Raw genomic sequence first — 21,651 nt, forward strand, 5'->3', positions numbered from 1 at the left:
AAATAAAAACATGACTTGAATATAAATTGGGAAATATATACTATATACTATTATAATAATTAAAAATTCTCCACTTTATTCTTTACATCAAAAATTATTATTTATAAAACTTTCCTAAACTGATTTTTGAGTATCCACGACAGCTTAAAATCGCTCGAAAAAAAAGCTTCTTTTATAAAAATATATATAGATGGTAAACATATGAGTTAACAAGTCTAACGTAATTTTATTTCCTTAAAATTGGTCGGACGGAGCCGGACACCAAACCTATATACCATATTACAATATACAATAATACGAAAATAATATACTTTCGTAACCCCCCCACCCCCCTTCCCTTCAAGTTGGTGCGTGGAGATCAAGCACGCTCAACTTAGACATTAATAAGTGAAACTGGCGCACACCAAGAACCTTAGTCAACAAATCAGCGAGTTACTCGGACGTATGGACATACATTGGACATAGAATACCATCCCGAATAGCATCACGAACCACATGACAATCTATCTCAATATGCTTCGTATGGGCATGGAAAACAGGATTCCGTGCAAGAGACAAAGCGGACTTATTGTCGCACTGAAGGACAGCTGGACGAGTGGCTGTAACACCAAAGCAACGCAACAGACCACGAACCCATTTGATTTCGCACATAGCAACTGCCATAGACCGATACTCAGCTTCAGTGGAAGACACGGACACAGTAGGCTGCTTCTTCATCTTCCAAGAGACTGGACAACCACCTAAGAAGACCAAATAAGCGGACAATGAACGACGGGACACCAGACAACTCGCCCACTCGGAATCACAATTCACGGTCAAGTCTAATCCGGAATTGGACCGAAACAAAATACCCTGGCCGGTCCCTTCTTTAAACAACGAGCCACCCGGAGAGCAGTGTGCCAATGAGCCATATACGAGGCTGATGCATAAATTGTGACAAAATATGAACCGGATAGGACATGTCGGGATGCGTAATTGTAAGATAAATAAAACAACCAATGAGACGCCTATACCTATCCGGATCTGCTGATAGGTTATCGCACACCTATGCAAAGATAATATTTATACCCTAGACAACAAATGAATGTAGTACTTAGGGGTCGAACCCAAAGGAGACGGAAGTTATTAATTAACCGTTATGGATTGAATTTTACCTTGGTAGATTATCGATTGATTGATTGGGTTAAAGTGATAAAATTATAATAAATAAAATGTTTAGGGAGGTCGGGTCACACATGCTAATTATGTAATTGCTCATGTCAAGTTAGGAAGTTGATTTTACGATAAATGTTTAGGCTTAAAGACACCCACCTTACGATATTAGTGTCAACCATAGACCGGGTCCTAGAAAAACTCTCGTCCATGACTAGGTCGTCCTACTACACATGCTTAGTCTAATTCAATTCCATGCCTCTCGACTTTTAGAACGAATGAACAAACTTAATCAATGAATAAGGCCTTTAAACAAAGATTAAACATTAAGGTGCAAACATGTGATAGAAATAATTAGACAATATTAACTTATCCTCATTTTGACATTTACATATTACTTAAACATGCATGGCTCCCCTTACTCCTTAGATAAATGCAACTACTCTAACATGGTAGAAATGTAAATTAAACTATTGATAAATAAAATAGCAAACATAATGAAAATATGAATAAGAAATTACCTTGCAATTGGAAATGGAAATGGAAGAACAATACTTGTAATATAAATAACTTGTAAATGTAACTTGTTTTATAACTTGTAATGTAAATAACATAAAGTAAATCTAAACTAAACTAAACTAAGAGCTAACCTAAACTAACTACTAAATTTAGAGAAAATTTCTATGTAAAAGTGTGTAGAAAGATGGTGTGTAAATTGGTGTTGAAGTCTACACCCTTTATATAGGAAATGAGGGGTGAAACTTAGAGCAATTACAAGGAGTCAATCCCAAATATTTTCTCTTAATTGCTTGAGTAATTGCCTAGAGAATCCCATGTGAGCCATTAATCCCATCTTTAAGCCTTTGGTTAATCACACAATTTAGCATCCCATGAGCATCCAAAGTTGAGCATCCAAAGTTGAGCATTTTGTGGACTTGTAATTGGGCTTGACATTTCTTGATTTGTGTTGTGCATTTTTCAAATTAATCCACTACATTTACTCATGCAAGTCTATGCTTTACTTCATTGTTGGTCCATTCTTCCCTTCAACTTAGCTTTGTATCCTAGTGCTTGTAAATAAGTGGAATTAAGCTCCTTAAAGCTTAAGTACCTACAAAATATGATAGAACACGCTAATCCAACTAGAAAGCAAATATTAGCTCATTAACACTAAAGTTAGTGCATAATGACATGTAAATTGGAGCTAAAATATGGGGTAAAATGTATATAAATTGGACTTATCATTTGCCATAACCAAATCATCGACCAATGCTAGACGATGATTTTGAACAATAGGCACATTCTCCGGCTTCCTTCCAATGAGACCAGTCTCCGACAATATATCAAGACAATACTTACGCTGACAAATAAATTGTGACAACCCCATACTCCAAGTGTCTTACCAGGACCACTTAAGGTATAAGAACGTCACCATCTCGGTTACCCGAGGCAATGGTAATCAAATGACAATGAAGAAACACAATTTAAATAACAATATAGTTTAAAGTGATTACATGATTAAAACCAAAACTGTTAAACTGAAATACAAGGTTCTAAACGGTCTACTGATAAAACTGTCAAAACTATAAAACATCGTCTGACACAGCGGAAGACTTCTAACTGCCACGTGATGACTCATCCCAGCTATTCCGTATGCGTCATATCATACCTGCTCAATAACTGCTCACCACCCCCGAATGGATCACCACAGTTTTTAAAACATTTAAACGGGGTCAGTACTAATTACACAATCAAAGCCACACTGAAACAATCATACAAACAGCTCACACACAATCCCAGTCTCCATCTCCAATCACCTCGTAACTGACTACACACTAAAGTGTGTAGCCCTGCCAGAGTACCCATCGCAACAGATACTCCTCGCCTCCAGTGGGGGACCGCAGCCGTTCCCACCTAAGCCCCGCTCATCTCCATCGAGCGATAAACTCATGTTCATTAATGTGCACATCCCTTCTGTGGCGGGTTCCACAGAAGGTGAATCAAGGGCGTGAAGCCACTCCCGCAAGTGACTCCACTCAGCCAGAGACGCACCCCGAAGAACACAGACAGATACAACAACAGTCAACGACAATAAACAACAACCGTCACAACACCAACAATTACCAACAACCAAGTCCAGTACGATAATTACTCAATAACAATAACAATCACCACACAATCATGTAATTAATACTGAGTAGGGAAACCCTACCTGAAATAAGCCATAACCAAGATCGTGACAATCAGCTAATCATAATCATTCTTCAATGAAATCACCTCCTATAGACACACAATCATACAATCACAATCTACAACAACAATACTCCCCAAAACTCCCAAATTACCCAATTAAGGTTTTAAAGAAACTCCACGAAACACTACATAAACTATATAAGGAACTTACCCCTGACACGACGATCACAACGGTGTAAAGAATAAGATGATCCGACCAACCAAGCCTTGGGATTTGCCACTAATGCGATGAATGCGAAGAACATTACTTTCAATCTTCTCTAGAAAGGTTTAGGATGATAAAAGTGTTTAAGAAAAGTGACAGAACCTTTTTATATTAATCCCGCATTAGTAACAAAACCCGTCAGAACAAACCCGTAAAACACACTTACTCGATCGAGTAACTAACGTACTCGATCGAGCGCCACTTACTCGATCGAGTACCAAGGCTACTCGATCGAGTACCCTACAGACAGAATACTGTTTCGTAACTCAAAACACCCTTACTCAACAGAGTAAGACCCACTCGATAGAGTACCCAGAGACTCATAAAACCGTAGTATTACAGTCTTCCCTCCTTAAAAAGAACTTCGTCCCCGAAGTTCAACCCATACTAAAAAACAAACATACTAACTCGATCAAGACACAACAACGCAACTAAGAACTCAAAACAAAACCCCAACCTACCAAACATGAACTCATAACACCAACTCCACCAACTATTCCTACCTCCACAACATGGCTCACGATATCGTATCAACTCCATTATATCTCTCTCGACACTAACTCCATACACTACCAACTACCATCCACAAACGCTGCTAGCTCCGTAATATATCATCCACTAGCAAATCCAATATCAAGACACTCATAGACATCAAACGGAATGTTACATAAATATCCCCGTCTCACTCCACGCCACTTCTATTCCCAAGAAATATTTTAAAACACCTAAATCTTTCATGTGAAAACAGCTTCCCAAATATGACTTTACATGACGAATAGCTTCATTTGTGGTACCACCAATAAGTAAATTATCGACATACACTAAAATATAAACTTCAACACCGTCTTTAGCATAAGAAAATAGAGAGTAGTCAGAGAGACATTGAACGAACCCGTAAGCAATAAGTGCAGCGGAAAGTTTGGCGAACCAACAACGTGGAGCTTGACGCAGACCATATAGTGACTTCCGCAACCGACAGACTTTCCCGGGACCTTCCACAAAATAATCTTGAGGAAGCTTCATGTATACTTCCTCTTCTAAGTCACCATGCAAAAAAACATTATGGACATCCATTTGATGCAACTCCCAGTTTCGAGACGCGACAATAGCGAGGAAAATACGTACCGTGACCATCTTGGCAGTTGGCGCGAATGTCTCATAATAATCTATCCCCGCTTCTTGACGATTGCCGAGAACTACAAGCCGAGCTTTGTAACGCTCGACAGACCCATCAACTTGGAGTTTCACCTTATATACCCATTTATTCCCAATTATCTTCTTAACAACCGACAAATCCAAAATATCCCAGGTATTATTGTGAACAAGAGCGTCAATCTCCGCATACATCGCATCACGCCATTTTACATCCTTCACAACCTCATGGAAAGTACTACATTCAACATTACTATCAAGAGTACACAAAAAAAACGATGTGGAAATGAAAATTGTTCATAAATCACACTATGTGCTAAGGGATAAGGCGTACTTGAGGACGACGGAATCGAGGAATCAGACGTGAGGCTATTCTTGAGAGCATGTGAGGGAACAATTTTTGCAGAGACTGTAACATACTCATCTTTGTCATATCGAGACCATGGCATGCACAAGTGGTCGTTTACCCCTTCCATATTCCACATTAATTCGGCCAGCATCGGTGTCAGTACCACCCGTGGGCTGAACTGTCTTGACAGTCGCACCCTCCTCAGGACGACCACTCGGGGTGCCTGCCTGGACACCAACCTCTATATCCGTCAAAGGACCATCCCCTGCTACCTCATCAATAATCTTCTCTCCAAACAATATCTCATCGTCACTAGCAACCACATCCTCGGTATGAGGCTCAAGAGAGCCAGAAACCGCACCACCACCATCATCCGAATCATGGAAAGGAAACACGGACTCGTCAAATACAACATCCCATGAGACAAAGAACTCGTGGGTTTCAATATCATATACTTCCCAACCTTTCTTTCCATACGGAAAACCCACAAAAACATGACGACTACGAGATGCAAATTTGTCACCATCTCGACGAGGATGCTTAACAAAACATAAACATCCAAAAACTCTAATATTATCGTAAACCGGTGCTTTCCCAAACAATAATTCAAACGTTGTTTTACCATGGTGCAAAGCGGAAGGTGTTCGATTTATCAAATAACCCGCAGCTAAAGAACATTCACCCCAAAAATTAATAGACAAACTGGACTGAAACGAAGCACCCTAGCAACGTTTAATATATAACAATGTTTCCTCTCGACTCTACCATTTTGTTGAGAAGTACCCACATAAGTGGTCTGATGTATAATGCCCTTCTTAGCAAAATATATTTTCAAGCAAGTGAATTCAGTTCCGTTATAAGTACGAATAATTTTAACATCCTTACCAAATTGACGACGCGCCATTTCAACAAAATTATTTAAAATTTGCGATACTTAATTTTTTGTTTTAATTAAATATACCCAGACCGCCTGCGAATAATCATCAACCACAGTAAAAAAACGACTTCCACAAGATGACTGCGTACGATAGTCGCCCCATAAATCACAATGGATTAACCCAAAAATCTGAATTGCTTTATTATCACTATCAATAAACTTTTCTCGAGTCTGCTTAGCACGGAAACAAATATCACGAAGTATAGATTTAATATTCTTATTACTAACAAAAGGTAAATACTGTATTACTCTCCTTGAAGGATGACCCAACCGATGATGCCACAGCTCAGTCTCATCGTCACCTTGCCGTGCATAATGAATTTTTCTCGTCGTTCCCTCAAGAAGATATAGCCGCCCGTGCTGTTCATTCGTACCAATCGTCGTCCTCGACACGCTGTCCGGTATGACACCTCCATTTATTTAGGAACTTTTAGCAAGAAATTCTCAATAAATAGGACTGTTACCATCACGGTTGCCCGAGGTAAATGATACAAATTAATACAAACCAAAGTACTTTAATAACTTTAACTAAAGTAACGGTTTTATTACATTGCCAACCGATTAAATTTAAACATTAATATTACAATTTACTACGAAATTATATAAATAAAGTTGTATAAGCCAACTAAGTGGTCTAGACAACAACTATGGTCCAAGTCGAGCTCACGTCCTAATGCTCCCAAGTCAGCTAGTCTCAAGCACCTGCAAGTCTGCTCCCCAGTTACGGTTCATCACTTGTGTTCACGAATACACTGTCAACCACGAGGTTGAGTAGGATAAAATACTTCATAATAAATAATCAATAATAATTTCACAACCGTCAAAATGCCACATTCCAATTTCAACTGTCCACGTTATCCACCAGAAACTAAGCCGGGGCCTTCCAATTATTTACCTACGTGATCCACCAGAGACTAAGCCCGAGGCAGTCCAATAACCATTCACATTATCCACCAGAGATATGCCTGGGGCGGTCCAATTCTCATAAACACATTCCCATAATTAAACACGAAAACATGTATAAACCATACAATTAAATAACATTATAACTCAATCACCGATCAACCATATCTTCATATCATAACCATATGATAAGTAACACCAATTACACAATCAGTTGAGTAGATTATCCTACCTTTTCAGCAATACTCCAATTTACGCAATCAACTAAAATATTTTTCAGTAAATCCGTTTCACGAATCCGTCACCTAAACAAATAATGATTTGTCCAATATTAATTATTTATGCTTTATTTATAATTCATTATCATAATTATTCATTAACTATAATAATTATATTTTTACGTAAATTAGTAAGCAAAACCCGTCTTAAAAACAACGCAAATAAACCCGTCATAAAATCCCGTGTCAATATTAGACATGACCCAATGAAATAACAAGAATGTCACGTGTAAAACAACTTTTACAAAACCCACACCAAACACGGACACCCACACCCACGACAACACCCACAACAACCCCAAAATCCCGACTCTTAACCACCACCCAACCACCACCTAGTCAGCCGCCACACTCTCCCACCTTTCACGGCACCACCAGCCCAGTCTAACATGACCAACCTCCTCACGAGCCCCTCCTAAACGTCTGCCCTAACCCCGCAACAACAACAACATACGAGGCCGACGCAAGTTATACAACTCACGGTTTACAGCACTCACGACCACCACCACCCCTTTTTACCACCCATCACACCCTTGACACATCTCGAACCACCAGCACAAACCCGATCCATCAACAACACCCTAGCAACACCCAAACCCGTCAGCAACAACCCAATCGCCCTATCCCCTGTTTCACGTGTTTCCAGCCACTACTGCCACCAACCTCCATCACCAGCCACCACGACACCACCCCAGAGGTCGAACACACCACTAGCATTCATCCCACCATACCCAGGTCAAGGCACAAGTATTAAATGGGTTAACGTTCCATCGTGTTTAAACCATAATTCTGCCCTAAGTCGAATTCCGGCAAGCACCGTACCAAACACCGCCTCTAACCACCCCAATGCCACCACCATGGTCGAACCAACCACCCTGGCCCATCCCTACCAAACCCAGGTGAGTCACATCCCAAATAAGGGCTCAAGCCCATGTAAACCCACGGTGCAAACTTACCCAACCACCCACGAAAACCTCCTTCAAACACCCCTCTCTCGTCGGTCAACGGTGGGTCAGGTCATTCCCTGGTGGTCCACGGTCATGGTCACGGTCACGGCTAAACTTACGGTGGTCTAGAAAGTGAGTTATAAAGGTTATAAAATCAATACATTAAATTATAAGACGGTCTTACCTTGAGACAATAATTAAATCTAATTCTCCTTCTTCTTTCTTCAACATCTCCTCCCTGATGAATTATTCAGATTTTTATAAATAATAACTAATAAGGTCTATAGTTTCATCTATTTATATAGATAAGTTAAGGTTATAAGAAATTAATTAGGAAATATGTAATTTACCATATTATTAATATTATAAAATTACTCTTATTATTACTAATTTAAAATTACATACATATACTACTATTATTATCTTTATTAGGCTACATGTGTAACTAGCACACGGTCCAATTAACAAATCCCGACTCATTCATTATTTTTATTATATTATTACGTTTTACTCTTTATTATAAATATAAATTATAAATGTTGAAATTACTTATTAAGAATGCTAATAATTGTAAATATAAATTCCACCAAATTACGGGGTATAACAGTCTTCCCCCCTTAAAATGAACTTCGTCCCGAAATTCACCCAAAAATGCTACAAAAGTCTCATGAAACCATCAACACATCTGACTGCCATTTCAACTCATTATCATTGCAACACAATTAACTTACTTAATCATTATCAAACCATATCATATTTATCAAAATGTATCACAAAATAAACTTAAAACACGAAAATGTATCACAAAATTAACTCAAAGCATGAGGTATCACAGTATGAGACATGAAGAATTAGTAAAGTGAACATCAAAATTTAAATTTTAATCCACACTCAATTGATAGACCGAGATCAGATTACAATTAAACTCGGGCACAAACAAAACATTATTTTAAACAAGACTTTCACCTAAATTAACTCTGTCTTTGCTTTAGACGATTTTCCGTTTGGAAGAGTCACCCTACACGGTATAATGTCCTTAATTGCACTTAAAGATTGATAATTACCCGTCATATGGCGCGTAACACCCGAATCTAACAACCATAGATTTTAATTCATCTTACTAGGCATACGATTGCATGCTAGTACCCGAGGTATAAGGTACTTTGACATTGTTGACGTAAGCATCCCACTGACCCTTTGGAACACTTACATATTCTTCCTTAGCTTCGCTCACGTCCTCAGTCACACTACTGAAGTGCGCTGCATCAGTTCCTCGGCCTCCTCCCCGGTCTCGACCACCACCACCTCGGTTGCCTCCACTGGAATAACCACCACGATATCCTCCTCGCTTATTCGGATGACCAATAACATCATAACATTTATCTCGAGTATGACCCCAACAATTACATTCCGAGCATCGAGGCCGTGTATCACCATCTCTATCATTCGGAAATTGCGGCCATGTTTCACTACGGGCAATATTATTGTTACTACTACCTGAATGTTGCCCTGTTCGTGCACTAAACCCATCTGGGTCTGCCCGGTTCTCACTTCGCACACCAGACGGACCCGCACCAATATCCCCTTGTACCCCTTCTTCTTGGATTATAGTCGCATAAGCCCTATTAAGAGTGGGTAGAAGTTCTTGCAGCTGAAGACTAGAACGGACAGTGGCAAACTTCGAGTCTAACCCCATTAAAAAATCATGTACCTTTTCTTCATCTCGCTTCTTATCTAATTTCCGATTGATATTGCACTTGTATCCACCACAATCACAAATTGGATTACGATCATATTTGTCAAAATCGTCCCACAACCACTTCAACCTTCCATAATAATCAGACACTGACTCCTTATCGCCTTGTTTACAAGCCAATATTGAGCATTTGACCCTATGCGTCTTGGGTCCATTACCGACACTAAACCTCTGTTCAATATCGTCCCACAGAATTTTCGCTTCTTCCACATACGTGATTTGTGACCTAGTGACGGTTCAATCACGTTGAAAATCCACGCGACAACCATTGAAGTGACCATATACCAATCTTCCAAAACCTCCGAATCTTCTGCCGGTCTCTTAATTAACCCGTCAAGGAACCCTGTCTTCTTTCTTGAACTGAAGGCACCACGAAGTTTGACCGACCACTCGTCATAGTTATCACCGTTTAACATAACGTGAATTATCTTGTCTCCCGGTTTGTCATTGGTAAGGAGAAAATACGGGGTAAGAATAGACTTATTCTCCTCGTGCTCACCATAGGACTGATAGCCACGACCAGATTAATTACTACCAGATTTTGGACCCTCACCACCAGACTTTCCGTCTCCAGTCCCAGTCATATTTGATGGCGTAGAAAAGAGAAGAAAACCTAATCTTGCTCTGATTACCAAGTTAAAACGTAACCTGACAACAATGTTTGGGAATATTTTTGTGTACCTTCTCACTAAGCAATACAACGTATTTATAGTTTACAAACTTGACGATAATAGGAAACCTAATATTTACTAAATAACCTACGGCCCAATATATATACCATATACAATATACAATATACAATAATATGGAAATAATATATTTCCGCAACAGTAAATTTGGTCTTGAGCTTGTTATTTTTTGAATTTAAACGGACAAAGCATGGAATCGACTCGAGCTCGATTGAATAATTATTTTTCTTTACTTTTCTTCACTTTCAAAATCAAAAAAAAAAAGAAAGAGTAAATATAAAATACTTAACACATATAATAAAAATATAATAGTAAATTTTAAAATTACATTTAATTAGGAGTAAAAATATATAAAAAATATTAAAATTAAATAATAATAACATAAAGTGAGCCTAAACAATCTTTCAGTCTACTAAGCTCAGAATCAACTCGGAATTAGTGAAGCACGACTCAAAATCAACTCGAAATCAATTTTACATATTTTGAGTCGAGCTTTGACTAAGCTAAGTATGATAGCTCTACGAGGCGACTTAGATCGTTGTCATCCCTAGGAATCCATGTATGGGTATAAGATACGGTTCATAATACAATGAGAGTTATGAGAGTGAGGTGTGTAAGTGAAAATTTAGCTAAACCTTCGCATGGAGTATTTTCCTATTTAGTATGATCCGATATAATAAAGTTCGGATGATGTTCACTTCAAGATTTAACACACCGATCCAAAATTGATCATTTTTATCAAAAAATAAAGTCCAAAGAGGAATATGATTTGTTAATCTAGGGGTCACTGGGTCAGTACAATGAACTTTAAAAAACGAAATGATCAAATTTAAAATTAGTCATAGTTATTTCAGAAAGTCAAAGAGTACTTCTAAGTATCAACTATTGAATTTAAAACTCTAGTCTAATATTTTTAATCCATTTTGCTTATGAATTAATTTTGTAGTTTTACGATAAATATTTTCATGATAAAATCGAGTGCATTGTAATTTCTAGAACTTAAGACAAATTAACGAAATGACGTTAACAAAATTAGTTCATTTTTAGGGTTGCTTCAGTTTATTATTGTACACATGTCAAAAGAAATTGGTGGAGAAGCCAATAGAATTTAACTAGGTAATAAGTTAATAATGAGAAATTTACGATGAGGCATGTGAAATTATAGGAAAAGCGAGAGACAATTATGCATGTCTGTTCAAAATTCACCACAATTTTTTTAAATCTACCTCTTCATTTATTATAAATATCATTGCGAACATAAAAAACGCTACATTTTTAAAACACCCTTATCAAAAATTATACATAACCTAAAAAATGAAAACCTCATTAATTTTATTCCTTAGTTTTATATTCATGTTGGAAACAATTTTTGCCGGTGAAGCACCAAGCCCAGGAGTTATTTACCCAAATCCAGTAATTCCGTTGCCCAAGAGTCAAGATGGGGTTAATTTACGACGGGGAGGAGTAAAAATGCCGAAATTTACCGAGGAGCAAAAGAAATGTTTGGTGTCATTTGCTATAAAGGGTACACACTCGTGTAAAGAAGATTTAGCGAGCTCTTTCGCAACTAAAAAAGTTAGCATAAGGCCCGCTTGTTGTTCTGTACTTAGTGGTATAAAAGAAACGTGTAGGAAACCGGTTTTTTTCCAAGATTCGGCTTTTGCTGAGCAAGTGTCAAAGCATTGCGCGTCTGGTGGAACTACGCCTGCGCCCAAGTCTGGGTTTGAGTCTAAGCGCGGATATGGAGATGAGTCGTTCAGTGATACAACCGGAGTAGTTGCCCAAGGGCTCCCCGATGGACCGAGTTCCTTTGGGTTTTTTGGTGCTGCTTCCGGACCTGGACCAGCTAAAGAACCAAGTTCATACGGATTTTCCGGTGGAGCCGGTGGGCCTATTAGTGAAGCCCCAAGCCAAAGTATGGCTTAGTATTACCAATCCACAATTTTTTTAATTGTCTAATTACTACTACATATTTATACAGGCATGCTGCCATGTTACGATCTTATTACCATCAAACCTGTAACATTTTCTTCTCCTTATTTTATTTTATCTTTTAAAACATTCAATTTAAGTTTCACTTAACTTTAAAACGCGTTTACAGCTACTTATTGTAAATAACCAAAATTCAATTAGTTAGTAGTTTAGTACTGCTTCCTTCTTTTCAAAGTGTCTCTCATCATTTGTTCTTTTAACGGAAAAAAATTTGACCGTCATTATAAAAGCTAATAATTACTAAGACATGAAATTCAAGTATTTACCTTTATTGTTAATAATTTTTTCACAATATTATATTTTCAACCAAACAAATTAATATATAAATAAAATATTCATATAATCACAGAGCGGTATTAGATATATGAGAACATTAGAAAAGCTTAAAAATTACAACAAAGCTCTTAATAAAAAACCAAAAACATTAGCAATTTCTTAGGATGGTTTACTAGTTCTAGTTCCCATATACTCGTTCAGCTGTGCATCACCCAGCCCCGAAAAAAACCAAAATTGCAAGGGCATTCGCAAACTACAGACATTGCCCTTTACCCGGCCTGTCGGTCCACAAAATAGGTACAACCAAAAAAAAAAAACTGCTATCATTAACTACCAACGGCGAGGATCTCGCTCACTATCTGAGTTATGCCTATCATACCCTCGTCCTCGACCTCTTCCTACACTCGTACAACCGGGATTTGCATTTGAAGGACGCCACGTGGGACGTTGACTTTGCCAAGTGGGATTTTGATGACTATTCGGCACATTTCTTGAGGGCCAGATGCTACCAGTTTGACCGCCGCCCCTGTAATTTGCTTCAGGAGGCGATATTCTCAGGCTTCCCAATCTTGTATTCACATTTGAGGCACAAGTAGTCGACATTGTGCTTCTGTTAGAATCCGGTACTGATAAAGGATGCTGTTTGAACCATCCTCGAGAAGCAGTAGCATTAGAAGATTGGCCATAACCTATTTGACTTTCCTGGTTTTGAGAGCGATTACTGTAAGGCTCGGAAATGTTGAAATTATTTCCATTCCCAGACCACGGTGATTTACCATAACCACTGTAACTTTGCTGGTTTTGAGGGCGATTACCATAAGGCGCAGAAATGTTGAAATTGTTTCCACTCCCTTTACTGGCGCCAGACCTCGATGATTGACCATAACCACTGTAACTTTGCTGATTTTGAGGGCGATTACTGTAAGGCTCAGAAATGTTCAAATTGTTTCCGCTCCCTCTACTGGCACCAAACCTCGATGATTGACCATAACCACTGTAACTTTGCTGATTTTGAGGGCGATTACTGTAAGGCTCGGAAATGTTGCTATTTCCATTCCCTCTACCAGCACCAGACCAACCGGTTCCAGCATGTTTGTGCATCATCGCTTCATCAGTTCCAACTTTCTTAGAGCATTGTTGCACTTGAGTTCTATATATAGGCAATAAAGTGATCATGAGACAACATCAATTTATAATGTTTCAATCCCAAGACCGTCTCATACGAAAAATTGTACATATAGAAGAAAACGAGTAAGCAAATTGTTCCCATACCTAGTGCCAGGCTGCCTTCCCGTCCACTCATGCCAGATCGGTATCTCCTCAATGTCATTCTCGGATACAGTCTGCATATGAACCGACAGTTATAGCAACTAACACTAATTAGATTACGACAAATGACAATTTGATACACCTACTCCATGTTTATGTACCTTTTCGGGGAGTTGAACACCTTCTAAGAAGCGAGGTGGTAACACATTTGCCACAGGCAACTTAAAGTTACAGCACCTACAGAAAACATCCAAATGAATGCATTTTTTTTCTGAAATACAGAGGTTGAAAGTGCGACAATCATTAAAAATGTAAGCTTACATAATTGGATCTTGCGCGTTCACAACATTTTCAAATTCCACTTTCTTTTCTGAATTCGGAATAATGTAGTCCAAGGTAATTTCCGCACAACTATGCAAACAAAAAAAGGCGGAGTTTAAGGAATAAATTTTGCTGCCTGCAATATTATGATCAGTACTTCAGTAGCAAAGATCAATTTTAACCTATTTGATCCCATCCAGAACAAATAATCGCTCATCTCGACATTTCGTTTTGCTTCATTCATCTGCCATTAGTAACTTTTTATTAGAACACAAAAACAAATTCCAATCAGTGGAGAAGTTGGGTCAAGTCATACCGTGATTTTAGTCTCTAGTTGACGGGTTGCGTTTAGAAGCTTTTCCTGATCTATAAAAGGAAGCTTACTAATTCCCTGCCACGTAAACCTTTTGCCATCCATATCAACTTCAAAGTCTTGAGCAGGAAACAAACCAAAATGATTAGTGAAGCATTCCGGATATCAAAATCAGAAACCAGTGTTTTCAAAGATGTCTTACCCTTGGGATAAAACTCGACAATCTCCGAATCGCTACTGATCATCAGGTTCTGATATGCTTCTGGAAGTGCATGTGCACTGCATAATTTATTCATTTGACATACACCAATTAAGATTTTAAGAAAAAAAATAGAAGAAAATTCAAAAAGCTTTAGTTAGCTCGTGTAAGACCAACCCAAATTACGCTGCTTTCATTTAAATACTATGGTTAATGGGTTAGTTTCACATGTGAGACCGCCTCATATACAAAATTGTGCGGAACCTTTTGGGTGGGAGCACGGCCATCAACTGATCAAATGGCTTGAATGGAGAACCCTTGTGGAATTTTACTTTTACTTGCGATAAACCTTTCAGTTCCGAAGCAAACAGGCCATAATAGTGTGGATAATACCTAATTATACAAGATTCAGGGGGTAAGAAAAAAGAGTAAAAGTCGGTAGTCCAAATTTGTGGAGACGAAACTTCATTTACTGTACTAGATTACCAGTTCCACGACGGTATGCCAGAGAAGTAGTACATCAGAACCCAACACAGCCCTTCTGTATACTTCTCCACCTACAAATCAGAAAGCCGAATGATTATACTAAGCAAACGACAAAAAATATACGCGTTTTGAGATTACTCGATATGAAATAACTGATGCATACTAATTCTTTTCTCAACAATTCGGTTTCCTTGGGGTCATCAACTGAAAACTTTTCTTTGTAATATCTCTTTTTCCATCCTTCTAAACCTAATTTCACCTGAAAAAGTTGCATAATTGCGAGTTTAGGCCATATACACAACTTCATGCTACAAAAAAACTCGCATGAGACGGGGTTTTTGACAGTCACCTTATCAGAGCATATAACACCATCTTTGAAAATATCTGAGTTATTACGGATAGAACTCTTAAGCTCTTCTTTTAACTCCTTCGTGTTTTTAACCATCTGCAATACAATAGAACATCAAATCTGCAACACAGTGAATGTTTCTCGAGAGGCAGTGAAGTACACTACTTACTTCCTCGATGTCTGGAATTGGGTTATCGCGCAAATCTATTGCTGAATGTTGACTAACACTTGTAGAAACTTTGGGACACTGGGCATCTGATATACAGACATCAGAGCTTTGTTCGTCTTCTTCATCCTTTCGCTAAGAAAAACAAACATGTTTTCATGTTTCAAATTTCAATGGTCCAATGAAAGACTATAAGACGTACTAATTGATTCGTTCACTTAAAAATTACAATAACAACTCACAGATCTTTCTATGTTAGACAACTTTCTTAGCCAACTATCTCTCAACGCGGTTCTTTTCCTAAAAATCTTTTCTTCATAAGAACCAACAGAGAGAATGAACTTCTCCACCCTTTTCAGCTTAATAAAGCTAACATGTGCCTCGTTCACCTGGTCCATTAACATGAGAAGAAGATGAATTACACAGAACAGCATTGAGTGATAGCATTCATAACAAAGTGCGGCTATTTGCACCAGAAAAAATAGAGATAAAAAACTGAATGAAACATAATAGAAAAGACGCTTTTGGGTACTTACACGCTCCATATCGACTAGATATCCACCAAAATTCTTGAACTCATTCTTGTACACATGCATCAGCAAGCCTATTCCATTCTGTTTTACAGAAAGCAATAAAGTTCATCTAAAATTCTTCAGAAACTAACAGCGAAAACTGTGTCGCAGAAAGGTGGAGTAAATAATTAAATATCCCATGACAAAAATTGTGATGAGAAGAAGAGCACAATGCTCTCCACGCAACGAGAGTAAAAACAACGTGCACAAAAAAAATAGTGATCTCTCAATACTAACCTCTCTTATCTCCAAAGTTGGCATATGAGGTAAGAAATCATTCCCCACAAACAAACACAAGAAGATGAAGTCATCAACAATCCGCTCAATATCAAACACAAACTTTTCCGGCGGATCAGTAATCTGCATGTCGAACTCTAGATATTCCCTCAAAATCCAGACATGGACAAACTGTGAACAAAAGATTGATTGGAGTTTCCACGAAAAAAAATGTACAACTATATGTTCATGAGATATTTCACTAAGTAATAATGCTGACATACTTCAAAATTCTGTGGTAAGATTGCCATAGACCGACTTTTATCCTGAATGTCGAACCATTTCTTGCCCTGTTCGGTTGATTTGTCGCTAGCATACACCACAGCCTCGGCTATCTTAATAATGCTTACAAGGGATGATTCAGAATCAGGCTTTTGATCTGGCACATTCCCTACATACTGCAATAATATAGTAGTACATTGTTAATGGTACAAATGTAATCACAGTACACATTATGTAATCTGTGCCATAAATTGTCGAACATGAATTCGTCTGCAAGGGTATCACACGTAAAAGTCACAACAGCTTTGCAAGAAAAAAATCACCTCTCTTAATATTGAAAAATGGATTTCATGTGTTGCTAACGCAAGCATGATCAAATCAGCGTCCTGCCAAAATAAACAACCACAACAATCGTGTCACAGTTCCATAACATAATATGTTAGGAAAAAATTCGTACAAGAGACACAAAATTCGGAATCTGAAAAAAAAATGTAGTACTCCGTAGTAGTTTATATACCAGTCCATATAAACAATGCCTAGTGTTCGGGTTGTATTCAGGAAGAGAACGCAAGTTGCGTATAAACGACATTATCTTATGTTCACCTTCACCAGGAACAGTTGCATCAGACAGAATTACCTGCCATTACAAAATATCACCCAATTCTTAAAAAGTCGGATCTCACAATGACAAGTTAATATAATCCATCTTAAAACAAACGTAATTAATCAAGCTTAACCTTAATGTCTTTCCATCCAGGATCGTTTTCAAGCCTTTTAACAATATAAGACTTGAGTGCATTCGATAACTCGAACATAAACTCGGTTCCAGGTGTGATAACATTAGAATCCGAGACTCGGGATTCTAGTACAGGAAGAACCTTCTTTCCCATCCTTTCATATTTTGCTCTTAGAATTTTTTCTTCTTCCTCCTATATATTACATTAAAGCATACACATCAAAACAATTGAAACTACTTCTCTTTGCCAAATATTATTGCAATAAGGATTATCAAAGTCTCACGGCTAATTCATTATCCTTAGCCGTCCTGAATCGTCTACTTCTTTGCTGGTTAAGTTTAGCTCTTGGAGCAACTCCATCTGCACATAGTACCACATTATTATTATTTCTAATTAAAATTTTAAGTTGATAAATAAATAAATACGAGTAATTATTTTCAAAAAATTAATATTTTGCCAATGTTATCTACTCATATTACAAGTTCAGCCCCAATACTCGATCCATAATTCATTTGAAACAAAGATAACTATTAATTGAAAGTATTGAAAACTACTCCATGTCGTTCGGGTAAAGCTCATGCTCATTTCCATGTTCTAACAGGTTCTGCCTCTACGTCTACATGTAAGACGATTTTACATTAATATTATTGTGCAACATGGATACTTTACCTATACTACATAAACATGACGATAAATGTTAAAAAGGAGGTACTCATCAGTCATCACTTAACAAAAAAAACGTTTTATAAAATATGGAAGACGGTTTTACACAAGTATATTTGACTATTTGAGATAGATGGAGAAGCGCTTACCAATGGCAAGATACAGTAACTTGCGTGGCCTAACGATACTAAAAAGACGGTCGATATACACGTATATATTTTCAAATACTTCTTCAAACGTCGTAGGAGGAAACATCTGTCCATCATATACAAGTCAACAAGTAAATAATAAAAATTAAAATACAAAATAATAAATAGGTATAACTCCTCTCTCGTACACCATTTAAGGGGCATAGGGAAATATAATCAATAATGATCATTTAAAAAAAAATTGAGAGTGTGTCTTCATTCAGATGGTATCCAGTCTCAATAGTCGATACGACCCTCTTACATGTAATATGTAGAATCCGTTAAAATAATCGATCCCTACGGAAATTTAAAAAATATGAATATGAATAAGATGAGTAAAAAGAAGTTACGAACAAGGGAATCAGGATGAAAACAAGGATGTATGATGCCATTCATATCCAAATAAAGATGATCAAATTCCAAATCATTTGTTTCTTCCTTAAAACTTGCTTTAACGTTAGGGTACTTCCCGATTAACCAACTGTAAAACGCTGGAACTCCCATTTTTTCTACTGTTTTTTTTTTACTGTTTGAACTTTGTTGTATGTTTGACAGTTTTAACAAGAAGATAACTATTCTTTTAGAAGAGGAGGGGATGAAGTAAAGTGGGAATAAAGTAAACCATTTGGAATATAAAGTAGGAAGTGTTGATTGGTTAACTTAATAGTCATATCGTAAACTACGAATTAGTGGAGTAGATAGACTCATAGACATTGTGTACGAACCAATCGTTGGTTGGCGCTTGATGATAAGCGTAAGGCTGCGACTTGGTAGGGAGAGTGTCGGATCGATCCCCACAACTGCGATTGGGAGGGGTTTAAATACCGTAATCCTTGGACACGCCCCGAAATCTGGATTAGTCGGTCCAATGTGGTTCGGATTACCGGATGGTTTAGACAAAAAAAAAATAGACATTGTGCACGAGTAATCACTAATCGGTAATTATTGTATAAGACGATTTCATCCGTGTCATGGTTACTTTATATAAAAAACACTTATTATTTATTAATAGCAATTAATAAATGTTTTTTTTTTTACCCAAAAAGTCGTCTTGTGTATGAGACCGTCTCATACATAATTTGTGACGAATAATACAATTTTATAATTAAATATCGCGAAACCCACGATTGAACGGAGTAATATAATTTGGTACATATATATATGTTTTTATGTAAATAACGGAAGGTGATTTCATATGTTTGTTACGTAAAATAATAGAAGGTTATTTCACAAAACGGTAACATTCGAACTTAGGGGATTTCTTATAGAGTATTTCATCAATCTAATTGATTCGTTTTTTGATACACTTTAGCTTTAGCTTAAAGATTTTACTAAATTGGAAGAGTAACATTTGTGTAAAAATAAAAAAGTACTCTACGTTATTCATTGTATGACAAAATATAAAATCTCGATTTTTTAATAACGAGAGAACCCCTCAACTAATCAAGTACAGTATTACGAAGTACTAATTAACTGTAATGATTAATTATTAATATTAATATTAATTACTATATTACGGGGTGCTAATTAACCATAATAAATCTATACAATATATTTTGTATACACAAATTCTCGTTTAAGACGGTAAAAAACGTCATACTTAACGTGACTAACTATGGAGTTGATAGTTGTGTGTTTGGACTTTGGAGAGTTGGAAAGAGGCGGTGAAGCTGCAATTATACGTCGGGAGTTTTCCGAAGAGCCAAATACACAATTTTCTAAGAAACATAGTTTACACTTTATTACGGAGAACTGTAATTATGTCTATCTAGAATTGGGAAGGACAGATAATTTACCTGCGTCAAAACTGGATTCACATTAACACAAATGGAACAAATCTTAACGGTTATATATATCCTTTATTTCCTTTTTTTTTCCAACGGTAAGTCTTGTACGCCACGACTGTATCAGTACAATAAGACAGGTAAAGAGCAATAGCAATAGTAGAATTTTATATAAAATTCGTGAAAATCTATAAATTTACTTCTTCACCCTAATCAGCTTGCTAAGAGCAATAGCAATAGTAGAGAACTTAACTTTATATAAACTTCTTCACATATCATGTCATAATACACCAACCCCAATTTCTAAGAATTTTTTTTCACAATGGAAGAACTTTATATAAAGTTCTTAGATGAAAAAAACTATAAAATGAATAATGTTAAATGGTTCACACATTTTACAAAGCTATATTTATTGGTTGTACATTTTCCAATATTTATAAACTTGGTTCTTATTTTAGAACTCGGTTCTTAAAAATAAGAACCAACTTTTAAATGCAATAGATCGTTTTTAATGTCATCCAGATTCCGCCTTATTATTAATAAGAAATATGATCGATACCAATTTTTTTCATTGGTCGGAAGTATGATAACATGATATAACAAGTCAAAATTTAACCGGTTTAAATTGAATTACGTTCAGAATCTGGATCAATAATTCAATATCTATTTATTTTATCAATTCTGTCAAAATTGAGAAATTAAAAGCGTTAAATATTTATCTCGAACTCAAAATTAACAGATTATTTCATGCTCGGATCATCCAATATAGCAAGTGTTCAGGATTAGATTTACGACTTACAAGTCTATGATCCAATCTAGTAAACTACACATATCACCAAGATGTCGGATCTACCCATCAAACTCATGAAGAAGGGTCGTACAACTACAAGTAATGCGATTTTCCCCCTAGAGTTATGCTATGTGAATCGACGACAGTACTTCTACATCGTTCTGGTAGCATTCCTAAGTCTTAACAAAGAGTAACAAATTCACAGCAAACATCTTTCTACCTCCATGTTCAGTAATTACGTCACGGAAATTTACCAAATTATAGTGCAGTAATAATAACAAGCTTCAGCACCCACAATATGCCAACCAGAACAGAGTATACAGTATATATACTTCCAATTTACAGAAACGTCTTTTTTAGGGAAACAAAACCGATAATAATAGAGACGCTACAGGCAACAAGCCATTCACACATGAATTAAGCTCAT

General features: G+C 37.0%; 2 protein-coding genes across 2 annotated transcripts; both read right to left on the reverse strand.

Annotated features, from left to right (window-relative positions):
- Positions 1 to 432: 432 nt before the first annotated feature.
- Positions 433 to 10,348, reverse strand: LOC141616867 (uncharacterized). Its single transcript, XM_074434027.1, has 6 exons — positions 10,218 to 10,348; positions 9,339 to 10,158; positions 6,073 to 6,219; positions 5,204 to 5,650; positions 4,336 to 4,978; positions 433 to 740 (listed from the first exon to the last, which is right to left on the reverse strand). Exons 1-6 carry the CDS (start codon positions 10,346 to 10,348, stop codon positions 433 to 435), a joined length of 2,496 nt encoding a protein of 831 aa, XP_074290128.1.
- A 2,675-nt stretch (positions 10,349 to 13,023) lies between these two features.
- On the reverse strand, positions 13,024 to 19,306 carry LOC141622842 (5'-3' exoribonuclease 3-like). The gene is made up of 22 exons (XM_074438860.1): positions 19,005 to 19,306; positions 18,612 to 18,717; positions 18,083 to 18,159; positions 17,800 to 17,991; positions 17,580 to 17,699; positions 17,386 to 17,448; positions 17,065 to 17,238; positions 16,802 to 16,972; positions 16,529 to 16,606; positions 16,235 to 16,381; positions 15,996 to 16,127; positions 15,827 to 15,922; positions 15,641 to 15,736; positions 15,478 to 15,548; positions 15,256 to 15,384; positions 14,995 to 15,071; positions 14,796 to 14,911; positions 14,662 to 14,723; positions 14,480 to 14,569; positions 14,320 to 14,395; positions 14,162 to 14,232; positions 13,024 to 14,039 (listed from the first exon to the last, which is right to left on the reverse strand). Exons 1-22 carry the CDS (start codon positions 19,152 to 19,154, stop codon positions 13,220 to 13,222), a joined length of 3,114 nt encoding a protein of 1,037 aa, XP_074294961.1. The 5' UTR covers positions 19,155 to 19,306; the 3' UTR covers positions 13,024 to 13,219.
- Positions 19,307 to 21,651: the final 2,345 nt, after the last annotated feature.

The sequence above is a fragment of the Silene latifolia genome, chromosome X (assembly GCF_048544455.1).
Source record: "Silene latifolia isolate original U9 population chromosome X, ASM4854445v1, whole genome shotgun sequence".
NCBI lineage: Eukaryota > Viridiplantae > Streptophyta > Magnoliopsida > Caryophyllales > Caryophyllaceae > Silene > Silene latifolia.

Coding starts and splice junctions, on each gene's coding strand:
- LOC141616867 (XM_074434027.1), bottom strand. CDS start 10,348: ATGTTAAACGGTGATAACTATGACGAGTGGTCGGTCAAACTTCGTGGT. Junction 10,159..10,217: donor TCGGAGGTTTTGGAAGATTG/GTATATGGTCAC, acceptor AACCGTCACTAG/GTCACAAATCACGTATGTGG. Junction 741..4,335: donor TTTTCACATGAAAGATTTAG/GTGTTTTAAAAT, acceptor TGGTCTTCTTAG/GTGGTTGTCCAGTCTCTTGG.
- LOC141622842 (XM_074438860.1), bottom strand. CDS start 19,154: ATGGGAGTTCCAGCGTTTTACAGTTGGTTAATCGGGAAGTACCCTAAC. Junction 18,718..19,004: donor GTTTTCATCCTGATTCCCTT/GTTCGTAACTTC, acceptor TATGATGGACAG/ATGTTTCCTCCTACGACGTT. Junction 14,233..14,319: donor GTGTTCAACTCCCCGAAAAG/GTACATAAACAT, acceptor GTTCATATGCAG/ACTGTATCCGAGAATGACAT.